Source organism: Temnothorax curvispinosus, unplaced genomic scaffold, assembly GCF_003070985.1.
Source record: "Temnothorax curvispinosus isolate PA1 unplaced genomic scaffold, ASM307098v1 QBEX01001498.1, whole genome shotgun sequence".
NCBI lineage: Eukaryota > Metazoa > Arthropoda > Insecta > Hymenoptera > Formicidae > Temnothorax > Temnothorax curvispinosus.
In genome coordinates this window covers 2274229-2292930 of record NW_020211278.1, presented here as the reverse complement: position 1 = coordinate 2292930, position 18702 = coordinate 2274229, and the positions used below count along the sequence as shown (strand labels likewise).

The window sequence follows — 18702 nt, the reverse complement described above, 5'->3', positions numbered from 1 at the left end:
GTTAATATTTATTTCTATTTCTTTTAAATAGTAGGTAATTTTGCTTGAAAATATGGTGGCATATATGAGGTCAAAATTATTAATTAATATTCTTTTATAAAATATGAATGTTTTTTTTTTTTAAATAAATCTTTTTTATTTATATGCTATTTATATCATATAAGCTAATTCTATTTTCATCAAATAATTAATCTCGGTTGAGATTTTTAATTAATTCGTCAGCCAAAATCCACCTACTTTATATAAAATTAAAATATAATCTTCTCATTAAATAAATGAATTAAATATCTGTTTTTTTTATGCTCTGGTGCAAATTTTGTTATTATATTATCTTTTGTGATGATATTCAGCTTTTTTTATGTTTTGATGTAAATTGGATTAGCTAAATACAGCATGCACACGCGTTGAATGCAAAAATATGCTGCTTGGACGGGTTGAACTAAAATGTTATTCTATGCGGAATAGTACATATAATCGAAAATCTCATGTTTGTTTCTAGACTTTCTATCCTCTCGTGGCACGCGCTGAGTTGCACGAGGACGCCATGCCGATCGAGTTTATGCAAGATCGCAAACTGGACTTCGTCGACTATTCGAAGTTAAAGCCGTTCACTGTAAGTATATCACATATCTCAATTGTTCCGATTGTTTAAGATTAACCACTTGATATACTGTAACGCTATGCATAATATAACGAATAATGTTTAATTATTAATTATCTCATACAGCTTAAAATCAATTTCTTGAAATTTTCTGCAACAGATTTATTACTTTTATCAATTTTAATTTTTTTTTAATGTTAATGTCAATTTTCATATTAATTTATAATTTTCATATTAATCTTACAATTAGACGGTCATTATGCGTATTATAGCATAGTTAATACGGCATTAAGATATTTCATCTTTTCAACTCCTTGAGACACATGAAAGTTAAACGTGCATGCTACGAAGATAGCGTTTTTGTTTAGTAGGTATAGAAAGAATTTATGATCCGAAAGTAAGCATTCTTTAATTACTCGTTCGCGCGTGTGCTTACTTTCATGTAAAACGCGAGGAAACGTAAAAAGTATAAAACTTGCGCGGGCGACGAGAGATACGGTGACAATTTCCGCTGACCAAGGTACATTGACGCAATCCGTTATCTCGTTTCCCTCCTAATTTTCTCGCCGCCATGGCGTTCTGCACATTTCACGCGCGAGATGCGATAGAGTATTCCGAAAACGATTAAGAGCCCGCGAGCCGGGCGAGTTTGGTCGGCGAACGTGGTATAGCGCGTTGCAGCGGCCACTTCCGCTTTACGACTGGAAACTTACTTCGTTAGGGGCCTCGCTGGGAACTTAGTTAGGGAACAAGTTCCGGCGCCATTGGCGCATCCGACACTCCTCCGGGGGCAACGGATGCGAATGCGAGACCGCGCGTCTCTTCCCCTCCCGCGAGTCGTACCGCTGCGCTGTAAGTAATCTTTCACGGAGGCTCGTTGTCCAACTTCTCGTAAGAGCTACGCGGAAGAGTTAACCGAACTTGCCCTGCTGGAAGGAGCAGCCGAGCTTTGACTCAAGTTTCCCGTTTCACTTTCGCGTATGTGAAGGAGTTATGTTCGCGAGCGTGGCAGAACTTTTCGCGAGATATTTCTCTCTGAACAGGAAATTTTATTATTTCGTGATGACAAATATAATTGAAAAAATTTATTAAAGGGAAGATATACGTTTGAATTATTTAGGACAAACGTGTGTGCGTGTGCATGCGTGTGTGTGTGTGTGTGCGTGTGTGTGCGTGCGTGTGCGCGTGCGTGTGCATGCGTGTGTGTGCGTGTGCGTATGCATGCGTGTGTGTGTGTGTGTGTGTGTGTGCGCGCGCGCGCAAAATGAACAAGTTTTTACATGTAAAACTTTCTGCAAAATAATTTAAAACTATTAATTTTGATATGCTGTTTACAATTGTTTAAATTTATTTGTTAATATGTCGCCATTGCAACAGCAACAGAAATTTTTAAATTGTATTTTATTTTTTTGTATAACTGGATACTGTTTTTTATTATTTTATTTATTTTATTATTGTGAATATTTCACTAAACTTTACGAACTAATTATCAGAGTGCTAAATAATGCGTTTACCTGATGTTTCTTAATCCATTTATTTCCTATCGTAATACATTAGTACAATTAATCGACCATTTATTAAAACACAAGAGATATATAAAATCGCTCAAATTTCACTACACGAACGTACGATTAGCAAACTCCCTCCTTTCCCGATATTAACCTTTGACCTTCGATTAATCGACTTTTCATCGGATATCAGTTTGAGACAGTTGTAATGAATGAGCATACAGAAACTTCCACGCTTTCATCAGGGAAGCTCCGAGATAGGGAAACACTCGACCGAGATAATAAATCGATCAGCCCGATCCCTCTTCGCGAGGGTGAAAGAACAGTGCACGCGTACGCGTGTGTATGTGTGTGTTTGGTGGGTGTGCGTGCGGCCACTTCGGAAGTTGCCGCACTTCTGTTAGGGTAGGAAGAGTTGAGCGAGGTGGAATTGTTTCCAAGTAATTAAACTACCGGGAAACTTTTACCGTTAAAACTTTTTCCCGCTTCGGCGGCGGTATACGAGGCCGTAAGTCGTTTACATGCGGCGAGAACTTTCAGTCCGGCGCGCCGCGGCGGTCAGGTTCAGGTGTGTCTTACCTTTCAGATCCGCCCTTTATCCTACCGCGTGCGACTTAGTCCATTTCAAATAAGACGTATTACCTTCGTGACCTGTGCACTAAGGATGCTTTGAGAAATCCCAGTACTTTATGTATATAGCAGACAAGTTTCTTTTTTTTGCTTGACATTTATAATCGAGTTTAGCATCTTAAATTGAGGTAATGTATCACGATGTCGACATTTATAATAAACTTAAAACAATTCCATTTTTAATCTGAAATTTCGTGCGATCTGTTTCGACAAACTGGCTCGCGAAGCCATCAGTGTCACTCCGAGTTCTTTCTGTGACAATATAAATCGGTCCTCGCTTGAACGCAACAAATCTTTTTCGAGCAGCTATAGATCTTTACTTTTAGTTGTGGACCGGTGCACTCGCGGCTCGTCGAGAAAAGGAGAAAGTCGGCGGTTAAGTGCATGCCGAAAAAAAAAAGAAATACAAAAGGAACGAAGAAACAGCCGCGGCGCGAGGGGCCAAATTCGTCCGGGGGGGCAAAGTTGCGCGCGAGTCTGCTGACCCTGAACTATAAATGCAACGAGTTCTTTCTCCCCGCTGCGTCGCATACCTAACATGCGTGCACTTGCGCGCTACGTCGCTCGGAGACGTCGCACTCGCTTTGCTCTCCTTGCCGTGGGTGTCATGAACGAACGCAACCGCAACTTCTCACCCCGCGAGTATTAAACTTTTATATATGCATCGAAAGTATTAATAGTATGTATTATTTTATAAAATAATTAAAATTATCTCAGAGAAAAATAAATTTTACGTCATCGGGGCTTAAAAGTAGCGGATTTAGAATAGACTAAGAAAAGGCTCTAAGTCCTTTGTAGAAAGTGAAATAAATCAGACAAAAGGTGTATACATGTAACATAATCCAACGAAAAGAAATAGGAAATCTTCATCAGTGGATTTCAGAGCTGCAATCATCTAACTTGTTGAGAAAAGGTCGTCCCGCACGCATGCGGCCGTTTCTGCTTGCTGCCGGCGACGTCGCCTGTTAGTTTGACGATTCGCATCGGTAACGCGCGTACACGATCGTCAGAACGTTGGAAAGCGGCCAAGACGAGGCGCCAACATATTCCCGTTCTATCTAACGGTCCTTGTCCAAGTGCGACGATGCTGCGTTATACCCTCGACCTCCCTTCACGCGATCCACGCGCGAAGTAAGAACTCCGGAACCCTGCCTGAAAGGTGCTCACTACGAAGAGAAACATGTTATTCCTCTTACGTTGGAGATCCTATTCATTTAAACGCACAAGAACGATAATTCCAGCGGCTTAGCCATTCTTAATCGAACTTTATATGATAATGATTTTATATTAAAATTATGATAATTATATTATAATTATAATAAATTATATTTATTATATTATAATTATAATAAATTATATTTATAATAAATATCATAATTTTAATATAAAATTCTTTATATATAATTATAAAACTATTACAATTATATTAAAGTTATGATAATTTCTTTATAATAAATTATCAGCTTTGTTTAGAATTTTTGAAATATCGAATTTGAACCCAATGATTTGTTATTGAAATATTCAGGCATTTTATCAGTCATGCCAAAGGCTTGATATTTCGAGAAGGTTAAGGTAAACGTCCCAGTGGCCGGACGGTTAAGCATGATTTGGTCATAAATAATACAATTCATAATATTTAGAAAGATGTTTAATATAAATATTTGTATTTATTCGAAAACTTAAGATTCCCTTAAGCAGGGAAAGTTATTTTAACTCATATATATCAATTAATAATTTAATATTTACATAAGTAATGGAGCGTATTAATGTACCAGTGGCCGGACAGCTAAAATAGGTTGTGGCATATAGTGTCCAGACATAACTTGTTCCAGTGTCCAACCAATTAAAAAATTATACTTATCTTAACATTTGTAAATGAAGATAAATTGTCGGTGAGTAGTTTCAATGCCTTTAAAAACATGTAATTATTACACGCAAAAATCTATTGATTCCAACAAGCGACACTGCATGACACTAACCTCTCATTTTTTAACAAATTGCGTTCGCACATGCGTCCGGCGATTGGGACTACTGATATTCTTAATGTATCAGTATCCGGACACTCAAACAACAGACACATGCTCATTTAATTAATTTTTTTTAAATACAAAAATGTTTAATTAGGTTTACTTCTTTTTCCCCATTAATTGTTAAATATTAAAGTTTTTTTTACAATAATTATTATTTTCATTTTTAATTGTTTAAATAAATAGTAAATATTTTTCTTCAATGTGTCCGGCTACTGGGACGTTTATCTTAACTTTTTACAAACTGAAATTACATATATCCATGTAATACCTAATTACGCGGGCGGCGGAAATATAGCTCCGTTTATAAAGGATATAATCTATCTGCTGTGTGTGTGCATCGATCATCGGCAAAGTTTAAATACGAAACGATTAGTAATAAGTATAAGTATCGCAGCAGTGTAAGATGAATGACGGAGTCGCTATATCGAGAAATATCGGAGTTGATGTGTTCATTATTGAGTCAATTTTTGAGTAGATACAGACGCCGGTGAAAAAAGTAATTGTACGCGAGTAATTTTATTGCGCACAAATGGTACACGAGCATCTGTCTGTGCCTTCAATTTAAACTTTACGACAGTCACCTGCCTATAGTCACTTTATCTGCCGGCGCTTTGGTCCCGTGATTGTACCGGTGAACGCATCGCGATTAATGGCGGACGCGTTCTTAATTAAGGAACTCCTTAATTAATTAGCTGCCGCGTGGCAACTGCTAACGAGTACCCGCGGCGCGTGATAGAACGATAACAGTCGACACCGGTTGGCATGAGCCGTGATTTTCCAACCGATAATTTTCATTCCGAGAGGTATTCGCGCTTAATAATTGGGAATTTATTCGAAAAGAAGTACACGAACAATTTTGATCAATAGTAAAATCTAAGATTTAAAAGAACATATTTTGAAATATGCAGTAGCATTACCCGAAAACATAAACCTCTGAGGATAATTTACAAGTAGAAAACACGATATACACCATAGATAATACATTATTATACAATTAACATATTTTATATTTTTATATTTTTCTGAGAATTAAATTACATAATATATAATAATGTGCAATCTGCATTTCAGAAATATTGTATATAAATATATTGTTAACGATCGAGAGCTTTTATTAAATTAATATTTTATAACATTAATTTATTTTCATTAACGTGTGATTGTGGGGAGACAGGAGTATTTCAATAATTATTATTTTCTCTAATATTTATACATTTTTCTGTTTTTAGCAATGTCTCTATGTATGTATATATGTAAAAAATAATTGATGAGGTGAAAATTGAGTTTTCAAGAAATGAAGCCGGTCATAAATTCTTCTAACTTGAGCAAAATAAATATTTCTAGATTTGAAATAAAATGAAAATTGATATATCACATAATAAGCTTTAAAATTTATCATATGAAACGGACAATGCCTGTTTCGTCGGTATGCTAATTCATCAGCTCAAGAACTTTGTAGGAAAGAAAAATATATAGAAGATACACGTGGACGAAATTTCGTTTGAAAATTGCATCGCGGTAGCGAAGAGGAAAAAACGGCGAGAATATGATCGGAGATAGGATTTGATTGGCGTTCTTTGAACGAGAAAAAACCTCTGGAAACGGTTTCGGAGCAAGCGATTCATAACGTGGGGTCGTAATCTATAAATAAGGAACACTTCGGTGTTTCTCAGTCCCCCGTGCCGAATGACATCCCTGAATCGAATTATCGTGCGTACGAATAATTCAACGACCGACAGATAATCTCGTTGACCCCGAGACCGATCCCGGTCGTTCATTTCCACATTATAATTGGTGCACGATGTGTCCAGACGGGCGCTATTTCTCGTCTCGATATCGACATTTAACGACAGTAATGGCTCGACGAATGAAAAATACGTTTCGCGAACCGTTCACGACGATCGTCTTCGCACCGATGCCATATGTTGCGCGAAATCCTCTATCGATTGTACCCCTCGGTAAACGGGTCTTATCCTGAGTGCGCGGAGAACGATTTTACAATGGTTACAAATGACGAGAATGACGGTTGATAGTTATTTGCAAGCACTTTGGTTTATGATGGACGAGAAGATCGCGAAAACTTATGCTACGTACACGCGCGCACAGCGTACATAGATCTCGCACGAAAATAAGGATGTGGGATACTGGGCATTTATTTAAACACGTTGCATGTTATACACGTTTAGGAAAGTTCTTATCTAAATAAATATCTCGCTTGACTTTCGCGAAAATATAATCGTTGAGACAGGAGCGCTTTAATTATATAGTATTTTCCTTATAATGCTTTACGTATCTTTCTATCTCTGGGCATGAAAAATGGTAATTTAGGTAAAACGGATTAGTATAAAAACGAATAATCTTTAACGAATGAAGACCGAAATTTTCTAGTCTAAAATCCTTGACATTTTTGCAATACGTCAGTAATGAGATTAACCATTTAAAAAGTGATATATTTTTAATCAGTGTTTTTTGTTATTCTCTCTGTAAAAATTTCCATGAAATGTGAAGACGTTGAGAAAAATAATAAAACTGACGTAATTTTAATTATATTACTTAGCAGTCTGCAAAGTTCACCCTGCACTTTGCATATTGACGATAGGAATACCTAGTTTGCAGAATATATCGAGTTCGAGATGTACGTCATATTTCCAGTTCTAGAAAAGTAATTATTACTCGCGTAATTACGCAGTTTTCTTCGATTGCGCAAGATTGATGCTTTTCCATCTCTCAAGCATTTATTTCGTTCGATTCACTCGCGTAACAAAGACTCCAGGAATAACCGGGAAAAAGTTGGGAAAATATACGCAAACCGTAACGGACATAAGATAATAACAGTTGGCAACAAAAGTTAAGTTTATACCATTAAATCTGGTCGAATCGCATGATGCCTCTTCTTCGCTTGGTCGCGGTTATCTTCCTTTTTTTTAATCTACAGACTGATCGATAAATATAGGGGCGATTTCCCGTCATCGAAAATATGACGGACTTTTGTCAACAAATTAATTTGTTTGTTAATATGATGACCACTATATTTTTTTATCAGCTTGTTAATTAAGTAACAAATTAAAATCTTAAAGTTGACTTGAAATCAAAGAGAAGAACAAGTCTCGAGGAAAGGAAGCGCGATTGGTCCCGCACGGAAACTCCATGCAAAGCCTCGTGAATCGCGTTCACGACGAGCACTGTGCAGACATTAAGTGCTCTCGTGCTTCAGTAATAACGCTCTAATTGCCGTTGTATTACTACCATTAACGCGCTTCGCGCCGTCACGCTGTGCGCAACGCGATTGCATAACGCGTGTCTGACGTAACGCGTAGCGATGACGTAATGTAAATACGAACGCGAGCGGTGTGCTCGCTCGAGCGCGTAATCGTCATCGGGGAAAAAAGAAGTTATCGCAAAACAAGGCGAAAATTGACATTATCCCTCCCTCTTTGAATCTACATAATATTCTCAAGAGAGTTCCCGTTGTTACGAATTATATTATTTTTAAATGTACTCTTCAACAAGGGGCCACTTAGGATCGGTGGCAAAAATGATGAAATACAAACTTATGTAACTTTGCGAGAAATACTCGTAGAACCATTTTTAAACAAACTTTTAAAGTCTAAGCACCTTGCTTTCAAAGTTTGTCGAACTCTCTTTTCGGCGATTTTCTCCTGCTTGAAAATAGCATCATTTTTAAATCAACCGTGCAAAATTGATAAGAATACTTTAATTTTGAGATTATGCATAGATTTGAGTTACGTAAATCGGAAAATTAGTTTTAATCTAAAAATGGAATATTTTTGTCAACATCGTACGGTCGACTTGGAAATGATGTCACTTAAAAGTTGTAGCCACTCATTTGCACGTTATATAAAGTTCAGTTTGTTAATATGTAGTACCCGGGCGACAAAACAAATTAAGTTTTAATTACAGTTCTTCGACTATTTATAACCCGAGAAGCCAGACAGTGATGTAATTAACGTTTTTCAATGCCACATTTTGATTGGCGCTCTAATGCGTTAGAAATTATCGAGACATTCAATTATAGATTTGATAACAAAAGGATATTAAATATTCCGATGCTAATTTCTGTTTCATCAGATCTAATTTCTCGACAGACGCCACTTTTACGAGTGTGAATAAAACGTTCTGCTATATATCGATTATTGGGATTGCATATATATATGATAATATGCTACTTCTGTGTTCCCCTTAATCAGATTTGATATTTCAAGTTTCAATATATTGTTTTTGTGACTGTTCAGCTTTTTATTCCCGTCACGCTATAATTATATTAATACGTGAGATAAAAACAAAGTCAACGAACAAGATAGAATGCGCATCAGCTTCTATATTTATAATTAGACACATAATGGCACATTACGCGTATTCAAGTATTTTGCTCTATATTTTTATAAAATAAAATAATTAAAGTTTTATTCATATTGCACACTTATCAATTATATTTGAAAATTATAAGTAAAATACACAATAAAGCGTAGTACGAATAGCAGTCTGTTTTTTTAGACGGGGGAACAAAATCTCGTGCGCTCAGGTTTCCGTAAAGTTTTTATTCTCTTTGTTATCTCTTATCAAATTGTGAGAGTTCTTCCTCCTTCGTTATTTTTCCTTCCAAAATCGCGGACAGCTTCTCGAGCAGAGAAGAATAGTCCGCTCTTCTTAATCAAGTTCCACGGGCGAGCTTTAACCTCAGTTTTTTTTGCTTGTCTTTGCAGCAGGACTGGGAGCTGACTAAGGGCGCGATGCCCTGGGGAAACGCCGTTAGGAGATGGGCCGAGATGCAGGACGGTCAGAGGATCCTGCTGACTACGCCCAGCGTTCTGGTCGGCTTCAGAGTCGAAGTTTATCGGGCGGAAGGCACCACACAATGGTACACAGCCGTGATCGTCGGTTACAACGAGTCCACCAAGGTAAGTCCGGCCAGATAATAAATATTACAGGGACGTGTTATCAGTAGATTGGAAATATCCTGCAGCAATTTTTGGGGGTCTCTTACTCTGTGATCGTTTGACCTATATAACAGTTTGATTTTAAATTCGTCAACGTTTTTATCAAGATTTAATACTTTTATACAAGTTATATATGAATTGATATTTAAGGAAAGTGATTTACAGTGCGACAAATGTCACTTAAACAAATCGAAAATTACAGATCGTTGTTTAGCCAATGTAATCTGGTAATCTCTTTATTTTAACGACATAAATTTGGTTCCATTTTGGTAAAATCGAATGAAATTACAAGAAAGGAAATTAAATTTTATTTGATATTATTCTAGAGTTAGAGCGCAGGGGATTTCAGAATTAATCTGAATTAATTTATTATTTCCAAATTAATAATAAGCTAAGATTAAAAAGAAAACAGTTTCAATTTTAATGACAGCTCTGCAAGAAGACACATTCGTTAATTATTAACCAAACAGTCATTATTAGAATCATATCACCCTGAACATTTACTAATTGTAAGTTTATTTCAGTGAACTTCTAAATTTTAAATATCTGCAAAGTGGAAAATTATAGGGCATTTAATCATATATTTATATATAACGTATGTATAGAGTAATTTAAATTGAGACATTTAAAATTTTTGGAAATATAGATAATTGGTTATTTATATTTTACCAATCCTTTTTGCACTATTATAGATATAGATCTATATTTTTATTTTTATTTCTCAATATTTATTTTATCGATTAAATACTTTTTGAAGATAATTTTGGCATACAGTTTTTTTTATCATATTTAGTATTTTAAAATATATTATACGACGAAGCTATGTGCTGATTTGTCATAACACTATGGAAAGTATAAAACGTATCTCAAAGTAACTTAAACGAGCCAATTTTCTTTCTCCGGCCGATATTTCCAGCGTTTTTTGTCGTTAAACATCCTAAGGTAGAGAAACGAACGACAGACTCGCGTCTTCGCGAAAGTAATCCTCCTCGTCTTGTCTCTCGGCGAGAAAGCTTCCGATAATTTATCCTGACACTGGCGCGGCATTCCTATTGGAAAACTAAATCCCTGAAATAGTCCGCGACGAGAAAACGTTCCAGAAAAGGCGCGGAGATCGAAAGGCGAAGAAACATAAAATATCGGTTGGGTTGTCTGAGGGAGCTTTTGTCGCTAGCGAGCTTTTTCTTTTCTGTCTCTTTATTCCCTTCGTATATACGTCTGTCTCGAATATTTCTCGAAAGTACCGGTGGAATCGAATCGATTGCCTGTTGAAGTTTATTCGAATATTCCTCGTTCTATAAACGTTCTCTCTCAAAGACTTTAACGAAATATCGCGAGGCGATGACGAATAGCATCAAAATGTATGAGAGACATTGTTTTCCATTTTGTAAAAAGAATTAATATGAATTAATATGAAATCGCGAGATTTATTTCATCCTTATACATGTATCGAGTAAATGTTTTTACCCCGTCGCTGTTTTAACTTTAAATAAATGAAAATAAAGAGACATATGTCTTTTAATTATTATCAATCATATTATAGTCGTATCTTGTTAACGTTGAAGTCTCAGTCGGATCTTTCACATGGCAGAGTCTGAATTTTGCACGAACTTAAGAAAATTTCTATTTTTAACGATGGTTGAAGTGTCGATATTGTCAATAAGAGAGGCGATAAAAACTGAATTGCACCGGAAATTGTATCGACAGAAATCTACACATACTGCATCGCAATCAGCTCGCGTGCAGTCTCGCTACCAGCAGACGACTCTGTCTCGCCGCCGATCAGTTAAGCGTATTGACAAGGAGAGGCGTTGATCGTGACGGTTCTTAACGAGATGCCAGACCATCGATCGGCCGATCTCTGACCCGCGAATTGGCAGATAAACGCTCCGCGGCGAGTCACGAAATTTCTCAGAAGAATCGAAATCGATTAACATCCATTATGCAATAAATTTTTCAACTGCGAATGAAATCGTTCGTAAAGACTCGAGATCGATGAACCTGGGAAATAATTGAGCATCTCGACCTGTATCACTATCATTATAGCAGCTATTTATGACGATCCGACGAGTTAATGGCGAATAATATGAACGCAAAGAGAGAGGAAGAGAAGAGTGTACAGATAATAGAATAGTGTTTTTGTTTGAGATTGTATTTATCATTAACGGGAAAATTAATATTAAAAGAGTTTTATAAATCTACCCGGGATTATACATATTTAGAAGTTTCAATACTGCTTTTTTTAATGACCTGATTATTTCTTAATTATCTTTTCAGGATTTGACTGTCACCGATGACACGGTCCTCGAAGATCATAACGAGGATCCCACATTAGTACAAATGCGGCTGATTGGCGACGGAGGTGAGAAACATTAGCACGAGATAAAACGTATATGTTTAATTAATAGCGCAGCAATTAAATTCATATCGAAAAATTTCCAATAAAGTTTTGCATGAAAGCAGTGATGTAACATTATTGTTTTTAAAAAATGCTATTTAAAAAACTAAAAACGTATTAAATAGTTTATTAAATATTATTTATATAATATCGTATCTTCGGATGCTATTATTCAATATTGTCTAATATGAAATTATCGCTACGCAAATACCTATATATCTTTATTTTTCTAAATTGTATCAATATATATAATAATATTTGTAAGTAATATCGTCGGATAAGTGGAATTGTGAAACGTAGTGAGAATGTGTTTTCGCTTTTTTTCTTATGCAGTCGTCGAGAGCATCATGAGGGGCGAGGTCGTCGGCATGACACCAAGGAGGTCGAGGTCATCGACTGCTCTGACGCACGCGCTCGTTGTGGTGAGTGAAATCCAATTTCGTTCTATTATTAAACGTTCTGCATAGTTTACGATCAGCAAGTATCGTAAACAGTAGGTGTATGGACGCGCCTTTATATTCCGCATATAATACCTCATGTACATAATGTATTTAAGTCATCATAATGAAGTTGACTTAACCCATGTTTCCTGGGCAACCTATTTTTCACGTTATTTATATAAAATTATTATTATGGCCGCACTTTGTGTTTCCGCACATTTGATGATGTACAATATTTTATGAATTTATACAAATTTACTTAACTTACTTTAGAAAAAGTTTAATTTAAAATCGTTTATAAATTTTTTTTTATATACCGGTAACGGTAAAGAAAAGAGAAAAATCCCTCGCGTAATAATGTCACACACACAATAATTTACTTCGATAAGTAAAGCGCATTTACTCGAGTTTCAAAACCTTTCAAATTTTTCTTTCCAATTTCATTTTCTATATAGAACGTGCTTTTTAATAGTGGCGAGAGTATAGTTTAGATTGGCGCATTGGTCTAAACGCTTCAAAAAAGAGGAAAACGAAGAGATGTTTGCGCTAACGCATGCACTTTACGACGTCCGGTATTTATCGCGGCGCCGCTGAGCTGGCGCTAATCTAAATTTCTGCAACGCCGCGGTAACTAGTAGACGATGTTTTGTAAGGCATTTATCGGCGAAATAAATCGCGCGACCAAGAGTCACGAATTAAGGCGCGATAATTTCCCGCGGAGGCAAACATCTTCCTCGCGCGTGACGATAGCGCTTGCGGCCGTCACATGGTAAACCGTAATTGGAATCGAGTCGATGTGCCGTTCCGAAAGGAAACCGCCGTCGGTAATCGTGTCGTTGTATGCTTTCGCAACGTATATACCTCATCGTATTCGCTCGCGATGCACGTTGTTGACGTGTGAATGCTCGAGACAGGCGCATTCTGATCACTTACTCTCGTCGCGGTTGCCAGATTTCTTGTATACACGAAGATTCAATTGGCGAGATAAAAGATTTGCCGCGATTTAGATCGTGATTTAGATCGCGATTTAGAAACGCGATACACATTCAACCAGACGTTTTTATTAAATTTTCACACGTTTAATTTATCGATATTGGTGGGATGTATGCTCGCGAGAGTACCGTTATCGTTGTCTCGGAGCCGTTATCAGCGCGGTTATTGTGTTACCTGAGCTTATAGATAAGCGGCGGTACGGAAAATAGGACATCGATTATCGATTGCGCAGATATCTTAAACGAAACTCAGTGACATTACGTCGATGTTATATATCAGGCGCCAAGATAACAATTGCCCTGATATTTCTATCATAAAATGTAATTGAAGATTTGCGGTGTCTTATACATTTCACAATTGGTTGTATAATGGGTGTATAATTGACTTATAAATATGGAAGAAAACTGTTTGGAAGCACTTTGAGACTCAAAAATTTCTGTTTATCAAACTTTATTACATAAAAATATGTTCAAAAAGCATCGAACGTATCTTTACGATGATTTCATATTATATCTCCTTAAAAATGTTTTTATTCTAAGAACAAATCCTCTGAAGAGAGTATCATGCATTAGTAATTAATTTTATTTATTAGTAATTAATTAATTTTAATATTAAAATTTTATAAGTAGTCTCTCTTCTCTTAGTAACTTATATAAAATACAGATGAAACATCAAAATACAATGGAAAGTATCGAGGAAACTGTTGCCAGGTGTCTTGCGCCTGGATTTTCGATGTACAAAGTGATGCCTACGCGTACCGAGCGTTTCCCTTTAACGCAGGAAATCAATAGAGTCGAGCTTGCAGCACCCTCGGGCTTTCAGGAATCGGGAAGCCCGGAATAGAGTCCGTTGCTACCTTAGCGGCCGACTTCCGTTCGTCGTGTACGCGAATGCCCCACCTTCCTATTTCTCTCTCCCTCTCTCCCTCCCTCCCCCTCTTTCTCTCTCACTCTCTTTGTCTCTTTCTCTCTCTCTCCTCCCTTTGTCTCTTCTGTCTCTCCCATCGCTCGATTTTCCGTCCAGGCGGCAATCGAGGGCATAGTTGTCGTGCTTGCGTGCCCGCGCCATGAATTTCTCGGGAGAGACGTGCACCTCCGATTCTAGATAACGGCGATGGTCGAACTAGACGGTGATAAAACCGAATATCAGGTCGCGGTGGTGATACAGAGTGCCACGATATATATCCACGATCGAAATTAGATTTGTTTTTGAATATCTATTCTTATTTCATTGATTAAGATTTTAATCAGCCCTACTCTTCCGCGATCCTTCGATGATATTTCGCGGATACTATATCGGACGCCGCGATTTATTATTCTCCACAAATAACGGCTCTCTCGCCACAGAGAGTTAATTAATACGGACAGCGAGTATTTTGCTCTTTTCATAAATGCAAATCAGACGCCGATTCGGCATTGTTCTCCGGGATCAGTGAGTGCTATTCCACGGTTTATGTTGTCAAATTTGTCGACATAAATCTCGCGATTTATCGCCTCGACGGTTGGATCTGCTACCTCTGCTACATACGACGACAGGGACGCGACGAGAATAACGGCGATCGTAATTGCATATTCTGCCTGGAATCGCGTGCTGCGTTGACATGAAATCGTTATTAACTGTCTCGGAGATACAATTAAGCGCCGCAGGCGTCGTCTTTTTCCGATTCCGACGTGGGGTGCTCGTACATTCTGAAATACATCGTTACGATCTCATGCAAAAATAACCGACGCCACTTGAATGTCATATTTGTATCGATTCACTCTTCGCGTAGTATATTTCAAGAAAGATACTTTTACCTAAATACATACATCAGACGTCCATCAAATCGAATCTCGCGAAGTTCCACTGTAATGTGTCACGGTAATCATTACGGCGATTATAACATCTAATTCGTTTCCGTTTTATTACTTTCTAGTTCAATATCTTAGCATATATCGATAACGAATTAAGTACAGTAATACACGATTATTATACGTAATATGTTACAAAAATATGATACATTCTTATAAAATAATGAAATCCTCAGTATATGTTGTGTTAATTTTATCTTTACGGAAATTTAACGTAAAGCTTATTTATTTATGATAAAAATAACAAGACAGTAAATATAATAGCTATTTATTTGGCTCGCATTAGACGCGCAAAGAAAGACCAATGATAAAAAGTGAAATCGAATTTGCGCGTCGTATAGAATATGAAGAATGTTTGATAATCCTCGAACACCTTGTACCATCCCTTCCCTAAGCGGACTCGATTAGATTTCGTGTCGGATATGCTCATTCATCTCATCAGAACTTAGCGAAGCGCGACTCATCGACGTGGCTTGTACATTCCATCCGACAAAGGTTACGAAAGAAAGTATAATTTCTTGGCTGGTTTCCACCTTGCTCTCGTTGCAAGGAGGATAATCGCGGGGCGGAGATGGATTTCGCGACGAAAGAAAATGATTTATGAATGCCTCCGGAGACAAGGAGAGAAGGGAAGAAGGGGAGGGGAGGGTAAGAAGGGACCACGAAAAGCCCCTCTCGCATTAAAGAGCATTTGTAAGATCGAAGGGAGCGAATTCGGAAAGTTTCCCCAAAGTTTCCTCGAGGCACGAAGAAATCTGGAAGTAGGAATAACTCGTTCCCATGAAAGGCGGCTCGGCAAACTCGCGCGGAGAATCGGGCGTCGAAACTCCGAAAGAGAATTGCACGTTAAGCGATCAAAAGTTCGGGGTTGTCAAAGCGAGGTGGTTAGTCCTTTTAAGGCGGCCGCCAAGCCTCCGGGGTAGTACGGTGGCACAGCTCCCTGATTACCGTTTCTAATTTTCTACCATTTCCCAACCATCGCCTGGGTCCACAGACTCTGCAATACGTCCGCGTGAGTTTTGCGCGAATTATTCTGCTCGTTGGCGCAGGAAAATTACCGTCGCAACTCTGACGATTAGATCTCTCACGTCTCTTGCGAGGCTTCAGAATGATTCGCCGCGTTAAATCGTATTTTTACAGGCTCTCAGTCAGCACCGAAGCGTTAAAGGTCGCGCATTATCTGAACATTAAGGGTAGCCGCTCTCTTTTTCTCTCACGCATAAAACTCGCATACGATTCGCGGCACGATCGAGGTTTGCGCAATCTTAACCGTTCTCGAAAATGAGATTTTAATAACAGCGTGTTTACCCGGCGTTGCAGTCAATTATCGGAGATTGATGGTATTGAGTTTGAATAATAAATCATCGAACGCTAAGTAATCATTTTCAACATCGTTGATTTACGATCATGATCTATTTTATACATATTTAAAAAGTTTATATTTTTATTAATTTATGAGTACATCCAAATTTATGAAATTTACAGTGTTATGTTGATTAATTAAACATTATTTTTGTGATATAACCGTTGAGAGGAGATAATCACTATGAGCGTAGCGCTTGTATACTAACTTGTGAATTAAAATCGAGGAAACGCCCGCGGCGTTCGTATATTTTCACGATGCGTACAGGAACATCGTAAGCTGCATACAAACTTTCGTCTCGCTCGTGGTGGGATTCGTGAGTCATGCCGAGCACTTCGGTCCGCGAGCGACGACGCAGCTTCGTCGGGAAGTTCGTGACTGGCTTATACGAGTTCGAAAACTCGCGGAAAGGGATTAAACCTTGCGACTACTGGCTCGTAATGGAACTCTCGCACCCGGGAGTTTCGCGAAGACCGATCATTAGAAGAGCTTACGAGACGAGGTCGTGCCGACGAAGAAACACTCGTCTTTAAGATATCAGTCATCGTGACTTTGCTTTCCTTGCTTTCTCAGGCTCTCAGAATTTGTTTATAATACTTTTAAACTCCGCTCAGCAGAGAAATTCGTGACATATGATCGATTTAATAGCGAAGTAGTAGATCGTGCATGACTGAATATTTTTTATATTTAGGGTCTCAGGACCTTCAAATTTAATTTTAATGATTTTTTGATGATACCAGAGTAATTTTTTTTAAGAGCAATAACCTTAAGGTTGTTATACATCTCAATTATTTAATATTCAGAATTAAATATTTTTATAATTGAATCTTGATTTAAAATTCCGCGGTTGAATAAGGTTTAAATTTGTTTGCTTCTGTGCATAAATTACAAGATCCATATTTTCGCGAATGATAACAATTCGTCATCCTACTGGACCACTTTTGTTCCTTTCTTTACTGGCTTCAGTCGTACTTGGAGCTGAAGTCGTGACCTCGATTACTACCGCAGCGGAATAAAACCGCGTCAACATCGCCGAGGGAAGAGGATCCTCCCGTAATTTCTCTTCGACCGTCATTTCCCTCATTTCTCATTAAACTCGTGGACATTTTCCGCGAAGGATGAATACTCAGATCGAGGCGTTCAATTACTGAACCGTTTCTGTGCCGCAAAGTGCGCAACAGTGTTCCCGTGGCGCCTACAACTTTCGCATAAACGATACTCCTCGTCGTACTCTTGGACTCTCTCGCAAAAGCGGTTAAATTCTCGAAACAAGTTTCACGAGTGGGCGAAAGTTACGCGCTCTCCAGAAATCCCGCCCTCTCCAAATCCAACCTTCACGACAACTATTTTCAGAGGTGTTGCGCAACGGAACCCCTCTTCCTTTCCTCCTATTTGTTAACTATTTTATAAAACAAGTGAATAAAATAACAGTAAAAATAACAAGGAAATATATATTTTTTGCAGGACAATCTTAAAAACAATAATTATTTTTTACATAAATAATTGCGATAATGCACATTAAGTATGTAATTCATTATGACAAAAAGTTTTCAACTCTCTTTATCTCCAAATTAGTTTATAATAAAGAAATAACAGATATTAAATGAACATCAAAATCGCGATTGCGGATCACGTCGAATTCCGAATTAAAGACTAGGGAGACCGTTGCAACTGCGCCACTATCCTGATACTACTTGCAGAGAGATTCGATTTAGTCGGACTAGTAAATGTCGGGCAAGTACCCCGCTCCGGTTCGAAACAGTTGGCTGGTCGCCAATCTCTCCCTCGAATTCCCTCAAGTTCACCTGGTATGATCGACTCATAAGCTTTCTCTCTCTTTCTGTATCTATTCGCCCTTCTCGTTCCCGCCGTCTCATCTTCTTTTTATCCCTTCCCAGCCCCGGCCGCTTTAGAGGATCGTTTGGCCAATA

General features: G+C 37.8%; 1 protein-coding gene across 3 annotated transcripts in view; it reads left to right on the top strand.

Moving 5' to 3' along the window:
- The window catches only part of LOC112465069 (probable JmjC domain-containing histone demethylation protein 2C), a 286220-nt gene that overhangs the window by 49350 nt on the left and 218168 nt on the right, over positions 1 to 18702 (top strand). For all 3 annotated transcript variants that reach the window (XM_025032457.1, XM_025032450.1, XM_025032444.1), the window contains exons 3-6: positions 500 to 613; positions 9494 to 9688; positions 12005 to 12089; positions 12459 to 12547. In XM_025032457.1, coding sequence (XP_024888225.1) covers positions 500 to 613; positions 9494 to 9688; positions 12005 to 12089; positions 12459 to 12547 — 483 coding nt within the window. The remainder of the gene's footprint in view (positions 1 to 499; positions 614 to 9493; positions 9689 to 12004; positions 12090 to 12458; positions 12548 to 18702) is intronic.